Source organism: Melospiza georgiana, chromosome Z (assembly GCF_028018845.1).
Source record: "Melospiza georgiana isolate bMelGeo1 chromosome Z, bMelGeo1.pri, whole genome shotgun sequence".
NCBI lineage: Eukaryota > Metazoa > Chordata > Aves > Passeriformes > Passerellidae > Melospiza > Melospiza georgiana.
In genome coordinates this window covers 70,826,930-70,845,466 of record NC_080465.1, presented here as the reverse complement: position 1 = coordinate 70,845,466, position 18,537 = coordinate 70,826,930, and the positions used below count along the sequence as shown (strand labels likewise).

General features: G+C 34.3%; 1 protein-coding gene across 4 annotated transcripts in view; it reads left to right on the top strand.

Annotated features, from left to right (window-relative positions):
* NIPBL (NIPBL cohesin loading factor) overlaps positions 1-18,537 on the top strand; it is a 147,963-nt gene that overhangs the window by 106,200 nt on the left and 23,226 nt on the right. For all 4 annotated transcript variants that reach the window (XM_058044612.1, XM_058044613.1, XM_058044610.1 and 1 more), the window contains 15 exons: positions 3,529-3,726; positions 3,910-3,981; positions 4,072-4,161; positions 5,333-5,436; positions 6,587-6,673; positions 8,864-9,095; positions 9,772-9,923; positions 10,622-10,702; positions 11,775-11,875; positions 12,909-13,047; positions 13,236-13,318; positions 14,381-14,513; positions 15,421-15,564; positions 17,925-18,014; positions 18,262-18,476. In XM_058044612.1, coding sequence (XP_057900595.1) covers positions 3,529-3,726; positions 3,910-3,981; positions 4,072-4,161; positions 5,333-5,436; positions 6,587-6,673; positions 8,864-9,095; positions 9,772-9,923; positions 10,622-10,702; positions 11,775-11,875; positions 12,909-13,047; positions 13,236-13,318; positions 14,381-14,513; positions 15,421-15,564; positions 17,925-18,014; positions 18,262-18,476 — 1,921 coding nt within the window. The remainder of the gene's footprint in view (positions 1-3,528; positions 3,727-3,909; positions 3,982-4,071; positions 4,162-5,332; positions 5,437-6,586; positions 6,674-8,863; positions 9,096-9,771; positions 9,924-10,621; positions 10,703-11,774; positions 11,876-12,908; positions 13,048-13,235; positions 13,319-14,380; positions 14,514-15,420; positions 15,565-17,924; positions 18,015-18,261; positions 18,477-18,537) is intronic.

Genomic DNA, 18,537 nt, shown 5'->3' with positions numbered 1-18,537 from the left:
TTTTGCACCTTTGTTTGTAGGAACATCTTAATGAACTTTCACAATATATAGTGTTTTGGGGTTTAGTATTTCTTAAGGTACAAAAGAGAAAGATTTGTTTGCTCTGCTTCTTAGTATGTTTCAAGTTTTCATGCAACATAAGCACTGTGGTTTTACACATGAAAATTATAACACTGTTACCTTTGATCTTTATCAAAAAAAGCTGAAAAGAATGTCCTTCTGTTTGTTTGTTTTCCCTTTTAATTATAAATGAATAATGCTTCTCTGTGCATGAATGTGATGTCTTCAGGTCAATTGTAATCAGTCTAAATTTTGGCAAAGGATTAATGACAACTTGCTTCATTCAGGAATTCTGTATTTTCTGTTTACCATATAGTATCACCCTTATATGATGTTAATAATTTAGAATAGTGAATTAAACCAAAAAATTACTAGGCAAAGTTATTTAAGTTGGTTGGGAATGGAGAGAATTGTAAACACTTTCAAATACTTTAATCTATATGTTAGTCATAGTGGCTGTTGAAGTTCTCAAATACAAAGTAGAACAAGTTAAGGAAAACTTCCACAATAATGATATGCCTTGAGGAATTCTAGTTTCAGTATATCCACTCAAGAGATCTGGCCATCATTCTAATCAATTCAGTGAGTACATGTGGTTTAAAAATAAATTACAGTATTTCTTAAAGAATACTGTAAAACTGAATTAAATTTAAAACAAGACATGAAAGATCTGTGGCAAGAAAGATCTATCAGATGTGAAAGATCTATGGCAAGTACGCTGAATAGATTTGTATTGTTACAAATACATGTTTCTTAATTATTCTATTTGCCTTAAACTGAACTTAAAAAATATGAAATAGTGATTAGTATAGAAAAGGAGAAGTTTCTTTGAATATTTCATTAAGAAAGGACATGCCATTAAACTAAATAAGGAGAAATTAAAGATTGATGAAGTCATTATCTTACAGGAATTACTAAATGTGATATTGCGTACATGTTTGGCAGAATTTGGAAGGAAATTGCGTGTTTATATTCCACATAGTATTTCTTTATGTATAAAATCAATCCTAACTCTTGAAATGTTATCAATGCTTACTTTTTTAATCAATTTTATTGACTTCAAAATAAATATTGTGGAGCAGTGATTGTGAATAGGTGTTCCAGTATTCACATTATTTGTCTTGCAGAGCTCACAGAACTGTAACCCTTTCTGTTTTGTCATGCAGCATTGATAAACTGGTCAATCTAAAATTCTGCCAGAAAGCAATATTGAAAGTTACTTTCCTTGTGGAGATGTAACTGGGGTCAGAATTCATCCTACAGAGCTTAGTGTTACAGATGATTTGTAAACTGGAGAAAGGGCCATCTGCCTCTACAAAACACTGTCTCAGAGGGTAAAGGAATCAATTAAGATGTGTAAAAGCTTTCCCCATAGAACTCTTAGTTTCTTCTCCAGTACATTCACTCCAGGTATCATAGAATGTTGTGAGTTAGGTTTAGGAAGCAACCTTAAAGATAACTTATTCCCAACTTTCCTGACATGGGTGGGAATGCCCCACTAGCCCAGGTTGCTCAAGGCCCTGTCCAGCCTGATCTTGAATATTTCCAGGCATGTTGCATCCATAGCTTCACTGGGCAACCTGCTCACTGCCTCACCACCCTCACATAAAGATTTTCTTTCTGATCTCTAATCTAAACCTGTTCTCTTGCAGTTTCAACTCACTACCCCTTGTCCTAGGACTCCATGTCCTCGTGAAAGAGTTCACACAAGCTAACCTCTAGAGCCTGTCACAATCCCTCCCTCTGGATCGTATCCGTTCCCTCCAATGCACAGCACAGACAATGCTGTGTTGTCTGCAGCTTGCAGAGGGTGCCCTCAATCTCACTGTCAGTATCTCCGAGATGATGCTGTGCTGGGCCCAGCACCCACCGCTGTGGGACACCATTTGTCATTGGTCTCCATGTGGCCGTCAAGCCATTGATGGCAGCTCTTTGAGTGTGACCATTCAGCGAAATTCCTGCCTGCTGAGGGGTCCCAGATGGCTCACCACTGCTTCAGTCACAGTGAACTCTCTCAACCATTTTAGGCAGTGCTAGTACCTCTGCCATCCTGAGCATGACTGTACTTTTCTGCAAAGAAGTCTGATCCAGATGCAGTAAATCTTGAAACCTGAACTGAGTTATTATATTAAAGACTTGAACCACCTCTATTACATTTTTGGAATTTGAAACCTCTAGGGTTCATTGCAAAACAGAAGTGTTCCCTCAGGTGTTTATGTTTATTAGTTCTGATCCTAGGCTGACTGTTGACTATAGCCTGGTATGTTGCATTTCTTAATAAATGGCTTGTGGTAAGAACTTTTCAGTTCAGTTCCAGTTCTGTCTAAATGCTTTGAGCCATTCTGCTCAGAAACAACCTTATATACAGTCATGCCAAGGAGACTTTGGTAGAGACACACAATATCAGGACTGTTATATGCAGGTCCAGAAGCAATAAACTGGCAATAAACACTGCCAGTCTGGAATGTGATATTTTGGAAGTATTTTGAGCTTTGCAATACAGTCTGTGTAAGACATCTCTTTGGTAGCTCAATTAGCTGATCATGTTAAAAAATGGAAGGTTGGCTGATTACATGGAGAAAGCTACCCGCTCATCTATTTCCTTTTCTTTAAAACTGACCACTCTGTCAACTTCAAAACATGCAAGAATTTCTTTGAAAGTAACAGAGAACTGTCATTCTGCTCCACCATTTTATTTCCACCACATCTCTATGCAATATTTGCTCCAACTTCTTCAACGTTCTCTTCTGCTGAACTTTATGGTCCTGCATGAAAATTAATTAGAATAATTATCTGTGGTAGAGGCTTGCTGTTTGCCACAGAATTTTGACTCCAGCTTTCTCCTTTACACAAATTTCCTGCAGTATATACCAAGGCAAAATTTTAGTTGTCTTGACAAAACAGAATATCTTTTAGAAAATAGATTATCAAGTCTCATTGGAACTCATTGGTGTGTTAGACGGATAAGGCAATCACTGAATAGGAATATGGATAACCAGTAACAGTCACAATTTAGATAACTGAGGAAATTATCTCCGTATTCTCTTATAGAAGGATGAAACTTTTTAAATTTGTTCAGCTTTGTTTAATCTGCTTTTAAAAAGACAAATGTCCTGTAAATCCATATTTTTAAATGTTTTCTGGTATCTTTGCCAGTTTTAAGCACAGTTTTTTTATAATTCAAAAGAAAACATTAAAATAAGTAATCCGCAACAGAATTGTATTTGATAACCTAAATGTCCATTTGATTTGGAGAATAGCTATACAAGAATGTTGGACTTGCAAATCATAGAATCATTTAGGACCTTTTTGACCGTCAAATCCAATCTATAACTAATGTAAAGTCCACTACAAGACCATGTCCCTAAATCTTACATCTGCACATCTTTCAAATATTTTGAAATGTTTGATTTTGAACTATTAAAAGTGTAAGTTTTGTATTTAAAATGAAAATGCATTTATTTCTAGCTTCTCGTAAGAGACACAAAAAGGATAGAGATGAAGCTTGGGAGTATGAAGAGCATGACAGGAGAAGTTCTGGTGACCATAGGAGAAGTGGTCATTACCATGAAGGAAGGAGGATTTCTGGTAGTGGCCGTTATCGTAATCGCAGTCCCGATGACTCTGATATGGATGATTATTCTCCTCCTCCTAGCCTCAGTGAGGGTAACTGATCACTATAAGAATTTAATTTTATTCCATAATACTAGTGGTTTTTTAATGAATATGTTTAATATTTTAAAGTGGACATCATTGCATGCAATATTGAATACAAGTGTAAGAAATGTAAATAATCCTTTCTTGAAGTTTTAAGAAAGTGTTTGTTTTACTCCTTATTCTCTTAATTAGTGGCTAGAAAAATGAAGAAGAAAGAAAAACAGAAGAAGAGGAAAGCTTATGAACCTAAACTAACACCTGAAGGTAATTTTAGAAGATTTATTTTCTACAGTTTGTATTTTCTGCTTTATATTTAAGATAATTGTTTATTAATTTCCTTTTTTTTTCCACCAGAAATGATGGATTCTTCAACCTTCAAAAGATTTACTGCTTCAATAGAGAATATTTTGGAAAATCTGGAAGACATGGATTTTACAGCTTTTGGTAATACATCAGAAAATTTCAAAATGCTTGCCACAATTAGAAACCCGAGAAAAAAACTGTATTGGTATTTTTGAACTTCCTTCATGGTGACTTAATTTCATGTCAAAACTTACTGGGGCCTTCTGGATTTATATGGCTTGCACCTTGAGTGGTGGCCTTTACCTTTACAATTTCACTTGCTGCTGCCTGAAGATCATTCTTCCTCCTCTCTGCAGAATCCAGAAGGGGCATAACCATAATGAGTATTCTTCCCAGTTCCCTTGGAGTGGAAAGAATACTTCTTTGGGATGTCATTAGGGTGTTACCTTCTGTCAAATATGTAAACAAGATGGTTCTCTTCCTAGCAATGTCTGAGGCACATAATTACAAATCTGCTACTGGCAGATACAATTCTTCAATTAAGACAGCAGAGTCCTTGTGAATTTATGGCTAAGACATTGAATCATTTACCTATTTCAGTGGAAAAACAGCCTCCTTAGCAAAGTGTCTAAGGAAGTAGTTCATGTTGCCAAAGGTGACTTTCTTTTGAAATGGATAATGGAATATTGATTAATTTTTTTCCTAACATCTTTGTCACAGGATTAAAACAAGGGAAAAGGCATATTAAACAAGTTTCTATAGTTTTTAAAGCCATAGTGTATGCAACCTTAGAAGTGAAGTCATTGAATCTTCCTGTGTCTGGTAACATGATTTTTGTCTAAGGTTAAATACAGTTAAGACTCAGATTATCTCAAGGTGCTTAATTTCATATGTGTTTCCCATTTATTGCTCTTGCCCAGATTTGAACTTCAGAGCTACAGTTAGAGATTTGTTCTACTGAATTGAAAATTATGGCAGAAGTACTGCAATAAATGGGGTTTGATATTTTAAACATTTTTAGTTTGTGACTTTCAGAAGAGCATGCCTCATGTTAGGCTCTTAAATGGGGTTTCAGAACCATTGGTATGGTTAAGTCATACTTAACACATATTCATTGTTTCAATACAAGTAAAAGTTGTAATTATCAGTCTTTGTTAGATTCTAATTATTTGGAGCCATTAGTTGTTGGCTATTTGGACAATCAGCTCTCTTTTTCTGTTAGCATTTTCTTATTGGAATAAAAAATACTGATTTCCTAGAAGTTTTATGAGAAATAAGACTGTTAATTTTTTACTTTTTCTTTTTTTTTAAGGTGATGATGATGAGATTCCACAGGAATTGCTACTGGGCAAACATCAACTTAGTGAGTTGGGTAGTGAATCTGCAAAAATCAAGGCAATGGGCATTATGGACAAGGTACCTCTTCATAATCTAACTTTTTTGGAACATAAAATATTCATTAATATAAAAAAACTTACTTTTTCTGTAATGACTTTCCACCCTCTTCAAAGGCACATGGACCAGAACAGCTGAGCTTCTGCTCACTTAGCTGAAGTGTTTAGGTAGTTGCAACATCTATCTGTTACTCTTTCTGAAGCGGAGACATTTTTGCTGAAAGGTCCTCCTCTGTGTCCTGCTCTTCCTCAGTCAGCTAGAGGAACTTTTGTTGGTGCAAACTTGATAAATTTTAAATTAAATAAATTAAAGATAAAATTTCCTTTTATCTTCCTGGAGCTCCTGGCATTGGGCAGTTTAATATTAAACTCGTTTCCTGCTCTTGACCACTTAGGTTTGTGGAGTGTGTGTGAAACTGTATTATTATCATTACTCCGGACTATTCCAAACTTTCAATATTCCTCCTGGATTTTCCTTCAATCTCCCTACCTTCCTTTGTAGTTTGTGGGTGGTGTGATCATTTCTCTCTCCTGATCATTCTCACTCTGTTCCATGTTTTTCACACATACATACGCATACATACATATCTATATAAAATCAATATTTTGCTGCTTCCAATGGTGAATAGTATCCAGATGTGAGAAACTGGCTCTCTATGAGGTTAACATATTCCACAAATTATTTAATCAGACTTGTATGGAAGATTAGTAAGTTTACTTTGTTCAACATGCTACTTCTTTGAAGTTAACAATGATATTAAGAATATGTTTCCCTTTTATTATCTTTCAAGTATCAGGAAATTAATTTCTGCTTGATCATGCAGCATGGATTTTCTCCTAATAAAGCTCTATATGGTCAGTTAGAATTTAGATCGTATGTGGATTTGGTAAATTTCTATTTCTAGAAGCAAATAACTACACAACATTAGTAACACGCAATTTAGAAATTTGTTTCTGTGGATTTTGCTAGTTGAAAATGCAGTTTAATTGCAGTCCTAGAATATATTTTGTCTGTTTCCTTGATAGTATCTGCATTTTCCTTATGCCAATCCCTTACAGTTGAAACAATTCAGATTGTACAAGCTCTGTCCTTCATTCCTCAATGTTCTTTTCAGCAATTTGTAATAATTTCTATTCCTGCAGTTGATTGACATGTTTCTTATTTGTTTTAGCTCTCAACGGATAAAACAGTAAAAGTTCTGAATATTTTGGAAAAGAATATTCAAGATGGATCCAAGCTTTCTACTTTGCTTAACCACGTGAGTTTGAAATTTCATAATTTCATTCCATTGTGCAGAATAGTTTTCTTCATTTGAGTCCTATTTAGTGATAGATTCAAATAGTCTGTGTGTGTGAAAGGGCTGATATAATGTCTGTGATAAAAATGTGCCAAATTTTGATACTTGATGCAAAATTCAATTAATTGTGATTTTTCATAGTTGTCACTTACATTTTCGTAGTTGTCATTACTATGTTTTACTGTAGCAGTGGCAACTAACTGTATTGGGAGCAACTGTATTTTCTTTTGTTTAATTATAGATACTATAGTCATCTTGAAATATGCATGGTAATTCTGATGTAATTTGCATTGTTGGACATTTCTTTGTTATGTGTCCATAAAACATCCTTACAAAATGGAAGAGATACTGGAGTTTTCATATAGAGTCTATCTTTCTCCTGAGCATTAACGAGGAAGTTTAAGATTTAAATATTCTTACACTACAAAGTGACAATGTCAACATAAATAAAATAATAGAAAGTTAGTATTTTAGGATGGGTTTTTTTCCCAGGTATACCTAAAACTGCTCAAAGATTTTGAGGTTTTATGAGGCTGATGTTCCATATTTCATATTTAATGTATTTATTTATACACTTTCTATTCAATGCAATATCGCAGCAAGATTAGAATTGAGTTTTAAAGAAAAAATCTCCTCATCTGTAGAAATAAGAGAGTAGTAGTTTATATCAGAAAGGAAGAATTTGAACTTGCACATGAAAACCAGACACATTATTGGTACCTAAATGCTTTCATCTAGATAGTTTGTAGGGGTTTCAAAGTTTCAGTATATGGTTCTGAATGTGTTGGGCAATGCAAAAAATACATAAAAAGGAAGTACTGGTTTACCTGGTCTACTTCATTGTGATGAAGTCTTTATGTTAATGATTTTAAAGTGACATTTTTATTTTAGTTTTTTGAAGTAAAATTCAAAATTATTTAGAAGTTAATTAAATTGTCCAGTGCTTGCAATTCAGAGGCAAACTTGGATAAAAAAAAAAAAGAAACTTTAAAAAAAAAAAAAAAAAAAAAAACAACCTAGTTTTAGATTTTCTTAAAACTATTAAAAATTATTCAAATAATTGTAGCAAAGAAAGTCTCTCCGAAGATTTAAGGTTGCTACTTTTCCAGTGCAGTGAAAATATCTTACCTCCATGTCAGTGTATTTTTCACAGGAAGAGGATGTTTTAATCTTCATTTCATTTCCATGATAATTAGGGGAAACACTTTTTTTTCCCTTAAGGTGTCATTTGTGTATGTAGCAAATTCCATAAAGCCATTGTATCTGAGAAGTTTTCAGCGACCTCTTGATTTGCAAATTTTTGTTGATTCTCTAATTATGTATATCATGTATAGAATGCACTGTTCTAAAGGCAAAAAGCTGTTACAGTTTCACCGACCTCTGATCTTCACAAGGAACACCAACAGTGTTGAGATGTGGTATCATGTAGGTAGTAAAGACCCTTTTTCTCTGGAGGCTCTGTCTGTACCAGAGAAGCTATGATAAATTCTACCTAGCTTTGCTGTAATAATGTTATTACAGTATTTAAGTAGTGCTGGATTGTCATATTTAACCTCATCTGTGTTTGTTTTGGTACCTCATATAAACATAGTAATAGAGAGACTTAGTATCCTAAGGTAATCTAAAAGGACATATTTGACAAGAGGTTGATAGTAGGTGTGTTAGTCCATGAAGCAGAAAAAGTTGTGTACTTACAGATTTCATGGACTTGCAACAGTCTTTTTGTATAAGAATTCCCTCTAGTGGCAGAAATCAAATGGATCAAAGCAGCAACTGGTACCATTGAAGAAAACACCAGATGAAGGAATTAGATTTTGCTTAATATACATTGGTCTTAAATAGAGCATGCAGCAGTCTTCCCTCATAGTGCTTCCCAATGAGACACAGAAACCTTCTTTGTGTTTTAACAGAAGAATACAGAATACAGGAATTTGAAGACCAGTAGCTTAGAGAGACATTACAAACTTGTTGCTTGAAAAACAAATATTACTTGATTTTTAAAATAAATTATTTTAGTATCATAAAGGAAATACAATATTTTATACATGAATGTTATGTAAGCATATTAATGTAATGTTATTTTCTTTAACTTGGTCAGAATAAAAATTTGATTTCTTGTTCATACTCTCCTGTTTTTCTTGCCTGTTGCAGAATAATGACACTGAAGATGAGGAGAGATTATGGCGAGATCTTATTATGGAAAGAGTGACAAAATCTGCTGATGCTTGTCTTACTGCTATCAATATTATGACATCACCAAATATGCCTAAAGCTGTATATATTGAGGATGTAATAGAAAGAGTTATTCAGTACACAAAATTTCATTTGCAGAACACTCTCTATCCTCAGTATGATCCTGTGTATAGAGTGGATCCTCATGGTGGTTAGTATGCTAAGAAATCTTTCCATATTTAAAGCTATATAAAGTCAGTCATCTACTGTATGATGATGTAAATGTCTTTCTGAAATAAGAATTTTTGTATGCAGCTTTTATAGTAATAGTCCTTTCTTATCACATGCAATATGCTGAATTAATGCACTGTTAGCTTGAGGATGAGGAAACAGAGTAAAAATCAATGAAATGTGTCATCTGAAGAACTTAGTCATGTAGCACCTTGGTTTGCTGTAATAATGTCAATGTAGCTAAAGTATTTAGAAGTTTGAAGTTCAACTTTTATGTGTAGTTATTATGTGTTGAAATACGTGATTTCATAGTAATATGTAATACGACTAGCCATGTATAGCCATGTATGTAATGATTTGTTTCAAGGAAAGCTATTTAGCTTCTAGCCATTTGTTTTCATAGACATATCCACAGGTGCGTGGCTCCAATTTCAAGATCCTTTTTTTAAATCACAGGTCCAGCACTTAGAGTAATTATGAAAAATATTTATCATGTGAAATTCCAGCTTTTAAGCTGATGCTACTGAGTAGTTTTTCTAAACTGCTTTTGCAAAGCTGTAATCATGCAGTTGTTTTGGGGGCATTTTGTGAGGAAGATCATCTTTCCAGTATTTGAAACACTGAAATTGTTACTGAATATGTGTTTTATTTTCTAGGTGGTGTTTTAAGTTCAAAAGCAAAACGTGCCAAGTGTTCCACCCACAAGCAAAGAGTTATAGTGATGTTGTATAACAAAGTTTGTGACATTGTCAGCAGCTTGTCAGAGTTGCTGGAGATTCAGCTTCTCACTGATACAACTATTCTTCAGGTAGGTTTTTTTCAGAATTCCTGTCCAAAAATGTCAGCTTTGCTTTTCCTAAAGTAAATGTGAAGTATAATTGTCTCGGGGAAGTTTGAAATGAGTACAAGCTCTTGAATTCTTAACATCAGAGTGGCTAGTTTGTTATGTAGTATGTCATTTGCATCTTCTCTTCTGCATTTAAGAAAAGTTTAACCTGCTTGTTTTGAGGTAGAGAGTAGAATCATCTACACTGGAAAAGATCCTTAAGAACATCAAGTCTGAACTGCCAAGTGCACCACTAAAACCATATCCTTGAACATTCTATCTACACGTCTTTCAAATATCTATAGGGATGTTGGCTGAACTGCTTCCATGGGCACTTAAAATCCAATCTATACCATCCCTGGCACAACTCATGGCCCCTTTCCTTTGTCTTGTCCCTTGTTAGCTGGGAGAACAGACCAGCCTCACCTGGCTACACACTCCTTTCAGGGTGTTGTAGAGGACTATAAGGTCTGCCTTGGAGCCTCCTCCTCTCCACACAGCCTGATACCCCCTCAGCCGTGCCTCATAAGACCTGTGCCTTAATTTAATAACTTTATTTGCAAATAATATGAAGTAATTGTTGAATGCCTTACTTGCTGAATGAATAACCAACTTGTGAAACTGCCTGAGTACCAGTTTGTTAGTCCTATATACTTAAAATAACTTATGTCCATTGATAGGTGTCATCGATGGGAATAACACCTTTCTTTGTAGAAAATGTCAGTGAGCTACAGTTATGTGCCATCAAATTAGTGACTGCAGTAAGTACTTTCTAATTTGTGGGTTCTTGTGCCTGTCCTGCTGAGATTTCTTAGGGCATTAGATTGTATTTTCTGTCTGGTAGAGAATTGGACTGTAGAATTAATGCTATTCTTGCATGGTTTTACAGTTTGATATCAATATGGAAATAGTGTTGTATCTATCTGAGCTGCTCCTATTTGCAGAGTACTGTATAGAAAGAAATTGCCTACTTCAAGCAAGAGGCTTCTTAATTTTGATTGTCAGTTAAAGTGTAAATGCAAACTCCTTCCTCTTATCTGTCCTTTTTTTATTTTAAGAAATCTCTTTTTTAAAAAACTTTAATCTTAGCTGTGTGGTTTTCATTATTTCCTGTGTTCAGATTTGAACTTGTGCAATAAGTCATAGAACTAGTATGGTATTTCTGTATAATAGAACAAATTACTTTTCTCAGAACAGGTGACTATCTAAAAAAAGTCTCAGCATAGGTAAAATATTATTTCAGGAAAAATGTAGTGGAACACAAATGTCCTTGTTCAAGTGGGAGATTTTAATCATTGTAAGAATATACTTCGGTATTCTGCCCAAACAAAAAGGGAGGCAAAATCAACAGTTCTGATTCTGAAAATTGAAAGAACATACCATATCAGGCATTAACATTAAAGCCTGGCATATGAAGTAAAATGTTTTCTCAAATGTACTCTGCAACAGAGTATGTGTTCTCGTAAAGTGTGTTACAACAGAGTTTTTCTTTGTACTTAGAGAAATAAATACTAAGTCCAAATACGTAGTATTATACTGTTTGACCTTCCTTGAAAGTGTGTTTATCATTGAAAAAAATATTTTCAATAGAAACTGTTACACATTTCTGTTATATAAAGATTTTTTTAAATTCTCTATTTGGAAAAGTTTTTATATATATTTTAAGGAAATACTTGCATTGAGAAAGCAACTCATTAACAATAAGGTGTATTGTAATTTATTGAAGAGTCATGTGAAGTGTATGCTGTCATATAATTATTTACAATATGTGAAAAATGCTATATTTTATGTAACAATAAATCAGTGTCTAATAATCGTGTAACTATTAAATAGGTGTTCTCCCGGTATGAAAAACACAGACAACTAATATTAGAAGAAATTTTCACTTCACTTGCACGGCTACCAACTAGCAAGAGGAGTTTGAGAAACTTCAGGTAACTTCTGATGTAAATAATAACTTGTATATATAGCATTTATAATTTTGTAAATTTTTGCAAGTTGAGATTTCAAAACAAATTGTTCAACAAATATCTTGTAATAATTACTCGATTTTATGCTATCACTTTAGTGTCTATTTACAAACATAATTGAAACATTATTTTTCTCACTTAAAATGTGAATGGGTGTAATATTAGTGTGTGTTGAGGATTATTTTTTGTGGGTCAATTCTTTAATTCTGTTTGTATGGAGTTACATAATTTCTTCATTGCTAAATCTTTGTAGGAAAATTTTGACTGAATTGCTTTGAGGATACACTCGGAGCTCTCTTTTCACAAAGGGAATCAGTTTCATGCCCATATCATCTCATACATCAGGGTTTACCACCTTTTGATGTTGTAAGTGTAGCAATAAGATGGTGTTGGTGTGTGTATGGGCAGTAAACTCATACTATTTTTGAGGTTACATCAGGGAGAAACATGGTCTTCTTATCAACTTAAGATAGTTGCCTGCTGAAGTTTGTAGTATGCAATGCTGCTGCAGATTATTGTAGGTGTAGCCCTTGTAAAAGTCAGTCTAGGTCATGGTCATTATTTCCTCTTTTCTGAAAGTCACATACATTTCACATACATTAAATACTGCAGAAAAATTATTACAGCAACAGTTTGGTGTGTTTTGTTGTGTTGGAGAGAACATGATGTTATACGTAATGAGCTTATTATTAAGCATTTTAGCAGGTAGATGTTTGTTTTATTAAATATTGCTGTAGCTGTTTCAGCCAGTGAACTGTGTGCTGTTTCAGTTCACATCTTCTGTGCAAGAACAATACTTACTGGTTTTGTTAGGTTAAATGTTGCACTGCATAAAAAGAAGCAAATTAATAGATTAATGTCTTGAATGTGGAATTCTAGCAGTGAAATATCTATCTTTCAAATAATTTTTGAAAGATGCTTCTCAGGAGCAGAAATTTTTCTTGTGTTTTGTCCTTTTTGCCCTTTTAGTGTTAAAACTGTCTTTTGTTGTTAACAGGTTAAACAGCAGTGACACTGATGGAGAGCCTATGTACATTCAGATGGTAACAGCACTAGTTCTGCAACTTATTCAGTGTGTGGTGCACTTACCATCAGCAGACAAGGATTCTAATTCAGAGGAGGAATCAAACAAGAAAGTAAGATATTTTGAAAAGCCTTTTTTCATGCATGTGTGCAAAAATTATTTATATGTGTTCATAGGTATACTACATTTCTACAGTGTTGTAGTAATCAAGCATTGTAATTTTCTGATCATAAGAAATGCTGATCTGGAAATCATAGATCTATGCTGAGATAATAGACAAATGTGTCTTGTTATTTTTAGGTGGATCAAGATGTGCTTATTACTAACTCATATGAAACAGCCATGAGGACAGCACAAAATTTCCTTTCTATTTTTCTTAAGAAGTAAGTATACTGTTGCATTCTTAATTATATTGATAAATCCAGCTCCAAATGAATACTTTGAAACCTGGCCACTGAACAGTGATAAATGCCTATTCATAAAGTTATTTATAATAATATAACTTTATAAATGCCAAAGAGAGCCTCTTGCCTGGACAAAAATGTTTACAGAAGAGAAATTCTGCAGTGTTCTTCATATATTTAAGAAGCTGTCTCACAGTTCATGTAGAATTCCTTTATTATGGGTTTCTAACATACCTGAAGCCTGGAAGAGAAGGCTGAGCAAATACTTAAGAGGTGAAGTCATGCTGATTTGGTCATCAGATATAAAAATCCAGAAATTATTTCCACTGAGCTAAAGTTAAGAGTGTCAATAGCTCGAAAAGGAATGAAAAATGTACTTGAATTAATTATAGGATTTCAAAGAACAACTATTTAGGTTTGTATTGAATTAATTTACTATCTAAACTAAAGCTGAAAAGCTATTTAATAAGCCATCTAGCAATTGCATGCCTCTGATGTTAAACTTAGGGATGATATACAGAAGTCACAAAGTATCAGGTATGTTCACTTTTGGTGGCTTTTTATTGTTGGTTTGGTTTGTTGGTTGTTTGGCTGGTGTTCTTTTAGCATTCTGATTGTAACCTTTGTGAAGCATAATACTGAGATGTGCTTCACTATGACATAAATGAAACCAAGCTTAAAGAATATAAGCACACCAACTCTTAAATATCCTACTCCAGCTTCATTTTTATAATTCTACCTACTTTGTCTATCCGAGTTAATACAGACTTAATACAGCTAAAAATAAAAATCTTAGCAACAAAATTCTGCTGTCATGGATTAGATGCTTTATTTCCAGTGCAACTTGGAGGGATAACTGTTGAAGCTATTTCTGTACAAACAAATAAAACAAATTTTCTGCTGGTATTTCAGATTTGTTTTCTTGGAATTGCGTAAAACTGGTTTTTCTGATTAAACATAGAATTATTTCTGTTTATATCAGAATAAAAAACTTTATATGGCTGTTAAATTTGCTTACAAAAAGCATTTTCCTGTTAACAGGTGTGGCAGTAAACAAGGGGAGGAAGATTACAGGCCACTGTTCGAGAACTTTATTCAAGATCTTCTTTCAACAGTCAATAAACCAGAATGGCCAGCTGCAGAGTTGCTACTTAGTTTACTAGGAAGGCTATTGGTAAGGGATTCTTGTTTTTAACTACATTAATTTATTTCTTATTACAATGAAGAAGACTTGTTTATTTCTGCTAAATAAACACTACTACTGTAGGAATGCTTTCTGATTGTTAACACACATGCAGCATATAAGGATTTCCTTGCGTGTAACATTACTATGCAATACATAAATAATAGAATTTTGTTTAGAGGATCAGTCATATAGAACTTGATAAAAATAGTGTGTTTAGTTTCTCTTGGAAGTCTAGTTTCACTATTTGATTACATTTTCAACATTAAAAAATGTCATTTCATAGCATCTTATAAGTGCATATATTTATTTGTAGTAAAGTCAGCCTAACAGCTGTAATTATATGTATTAAGTATCTCCTCTGGACTATTCCCTTAGTGCAGAAGCAGAAAACAACTCAGTATTTGGTTTTTTACAAGTACAGCAAATGCTTATGACATTTACAGAATGGGAATGTTTGTTAGTGTGTTTTTTGAGTGTTGCTCTTCAGTATTGTAATCTAATTAATACAGTAATTTGAGCTGCTTCTTGAAAAAGTATTGTATGGTCTTGTGCTTGGTAAAATGTAGCTTTATATTTGTGTGAATAATAAGGAGATAGCATTATGGTGCTTAAAATCTCTGATGTTGGAGATACGCTGTGCTAGTTGTCCAGTGTGTGTAATGAAAAAATGCATTTAAAAAAACTCTGACAGACATATTTGTAGAGCAAGAGACACCCAATAAAAAAGAAATATTTATATAAAGTAATGTATGTGTGATGTAATAGTAAATTATATAATTTTATGCAATATGGAAGTTAGGTGGAAATTTTAATAAGGTAAAGCAATCTTTTGTGAGAAGAATCTCTGTGGCATAAATAAATATTTATTTTTAAATGTCTATTCTGCTTTTCTTAGGTCCACCAGTTCAGTAACAAATCCACAGAAATGGCATTAAGAGTTGCATCACTTGACTATCTTGGAACTGTAGCAGCAAGACTGAGGAAAGATGCAGTCACTAGCAAAATGGATCAAGGCTCTTTAGCCAGAATCCTCAAACAGGTGTGTGAGACATCCACGACAGCTGGATGGAGATCTATCCGTTCAAATCTTTGACATTTGTAAATATACTTGAAAAATTGACATTATGGAGAATCAGTCTTAGTTCACTGTTTAAGTTTCTGAATCAAATATACACAATTTATAAGTATCAGATTTGTTAACTCATGTCTTGATTGTACCATTTCTGTAGTGTTCCTATAAATTAATTAATTATATTTGTTAGTTTTCTTGTGACAATACTGAAGACATAATGGAGTAACAGTTGGATTCTATCTTAACGGGCCTTAAAAATACATAAGAACCTGCATTTGCTATTGCAAAGAGGAACCTGAGCTTCTGGCACTCAAATACATACTTTAGAGAGGTAATCTATTAGTCTTGCAGGGCTAGTTTTTACGTGGCATAATTTGAGGTTTTGGGGGTGTTTTTGTGTTCTCCTCTCTGCAGCTGCCCAGAGGAGAGCAAATGTAAGGAAGGGTCCGTGGGTTGGGATAAGGACCAGGATAGATCACTCACCAAATAGCAGCAGAGCCAAAACAGCCTCAGTTTAGAGATGTGAAGTGAATTTATTATTAGCAAAATCAGATCAGGATAATGAGAAGTAAAACAAACCCTTTGAAACACCTTTGCACTCTATTCCCTCCTTCTGTCTACCTCCTCCCCAACAGTGCAAGGAGGCAGGGAATGGGAGTTTATCATTATAAACCAGTTCATCACCTGGGGCTTCTCTTGCTGCACCGTGGGGTCCCTCCTGTGGGATTCAGTTCTCCATGAACTTCTCCAGCATGGCTCCATCTCATGGACAGCAGCTCCCTGCAGCTTACTGCAGTGTGAGTGCATCCCATGGGCAGCAGCACCCCTCAAACACTGGGTCACTCTCCAGTGGGGTGCAGTCCTTCGGGGACAGGCTGCTCCGGCCTGGGAGCAGGGCCCTCTTCCCACAGGTCTCCCTCAGGCTCCTCTCAGGCACCCAGCTGCTCTGCTGAGGCTCCTCCAGGGGCTGCAAGTGGAATCTCAGTTCCAGTGCCTGGAGCATTTCCGTCCCCTCCTCCCTCACTGACCCTTATGTCTGCAGGTAGACAGTACCATCCATAATTGTGGAAAGTGTGTTCTGTACAGTGCCATCAATCAGAGTAGACTGTTGTGTTACTTATAAATTTGTAAGAGAAGAACAATGTGTACAATACAGCTGATCTTCCCTTTCCAGTCAAATGGCAAGAAAATAAGAAAATCCATTTGCTGTTGTTGTCAGAAACTTAAATTATAATCTAATTATTCAGAAATCAACTCAGACCTCTACAGATTTTTCTTCCCTGCTAAATTGAATACTTCTGTTGGAGATTTTCTTCTGCGTTCTGATATCATTACCACAATTTTAGTCAATGATTGCTAAATGCATATAGTGCTCCCTGCTGTGGTTTGGACCCATGATTCATAGGAATAAGTTTTAGAGGAAAATCTATTCTCTTTGACATTTTCAAACATAATTTTTTTTTTAGAAATAGTTTGTCCAGTTTATTTGAACACTTGTGCATGCTTTTCATTAGTTTATCTCTTGATACACAGATGTTTTGGACTTGTTAATGTTACTTTTCTCTGCTTGCTGATGTTTGCAAGCTATGTTACATGCTGCATACATGTCAAGATTCTCAGTTGATGCTGTTAGTACAGAACTGAAGATGGTTTTAAGTTAGAAGGTTCATAGCTGACGAAGAAATTTTTTTTTCTGACTGGAGAATTTAAAACCAAAAATTATTCTTCTACTTTCATTTTGATTATTGAATATTATTTTTTAAAGGATTCACAGTTTCTTTTTGTTTTTTCTGGGATTTTTATTTGTTCAACAGTAGTTAGGCAGTTAATTATTAAGCACCCCTTGTACTAAGCCAGTTATCTACAGAATTTCAGGTTTGTCAAAAGCCAGAATTTCTACTCACAATTTGCACATCAGAGTGGTTTTTTATATATATATTCAGTATTATATGTCTTGTAGGCATGCTTTCAACTCTTTTCTGCTGTAACATCAGCAATTGCTAGGATCAGGGTGTTTCAGTGTAATATTGAGGAAATAAAGGTGTTTTCTGGTTTTCACCCTCTTTTATTTTTCTGTGATGGAGGGTCCTTGTGCAAGATCACAGAAAAAAAAAACTAACCAATTCAGTCAGTCTGTTTTAAAACCAGTCTCATTCTGATCTTAATGTTTTTCTACTTTATAACTAATTGGTTAAAAAATTAGTAATGCTGTACAATTATGCATGCAACTGACTTCAATGTATTTTATATGTGGACATGTAGATTTTCAGATGGTAATTATGACTGTGCAATTTTCTTGTTTATAACTATCTTTTTACTTCTAACAGGTTTCAGGAGGGGATGATGAAATTCAACAGCTGCAAAAGGCTTTACTAGATTATCTGGATGAGAACACAGAAATTGATGCATCATTAGTGGTAAATTTCAGCTTTCTTTCATCAGGAATGTATATAAATCATTTCAGTAGCACGTACTGAAGAAAATTATTTTTTATTGTATGTATTAGTGCTTCAGTTAAATTGTCACCCTAACATATACTGTTGATTGTGTTTTCCAAAATAATGTTGATGCATTAGATTCCCTGAATTTCATTATAAATCTGTTAATTTTCTTTTTCTGTATCTGTTTGTTTTGTTTTCTGTTCATCCTGCTCTATTTCTCCAGTTTTCTCGGAAGTTTTATGTAGCTCAGTGGTTCCGTGATACAACTATGGAGACAGAAAAAGCAATTAAATCTCAGAAGGATGAGGATTCATCTGAGGGAACTCATCATGCAAAAGATGTTGAGACCACAGGACAAATCATGCATAGAGCAGAAAGTCGCAAAAAGTTTCTTCGCAGCATCATTAAAACTGCTCCATCTCAGTTCAGCACATTAAAGTATGCTTCTGTACCGCTTTCTTCTTTATTAGCCATGCATTTGATGATTTAAATAATTTTT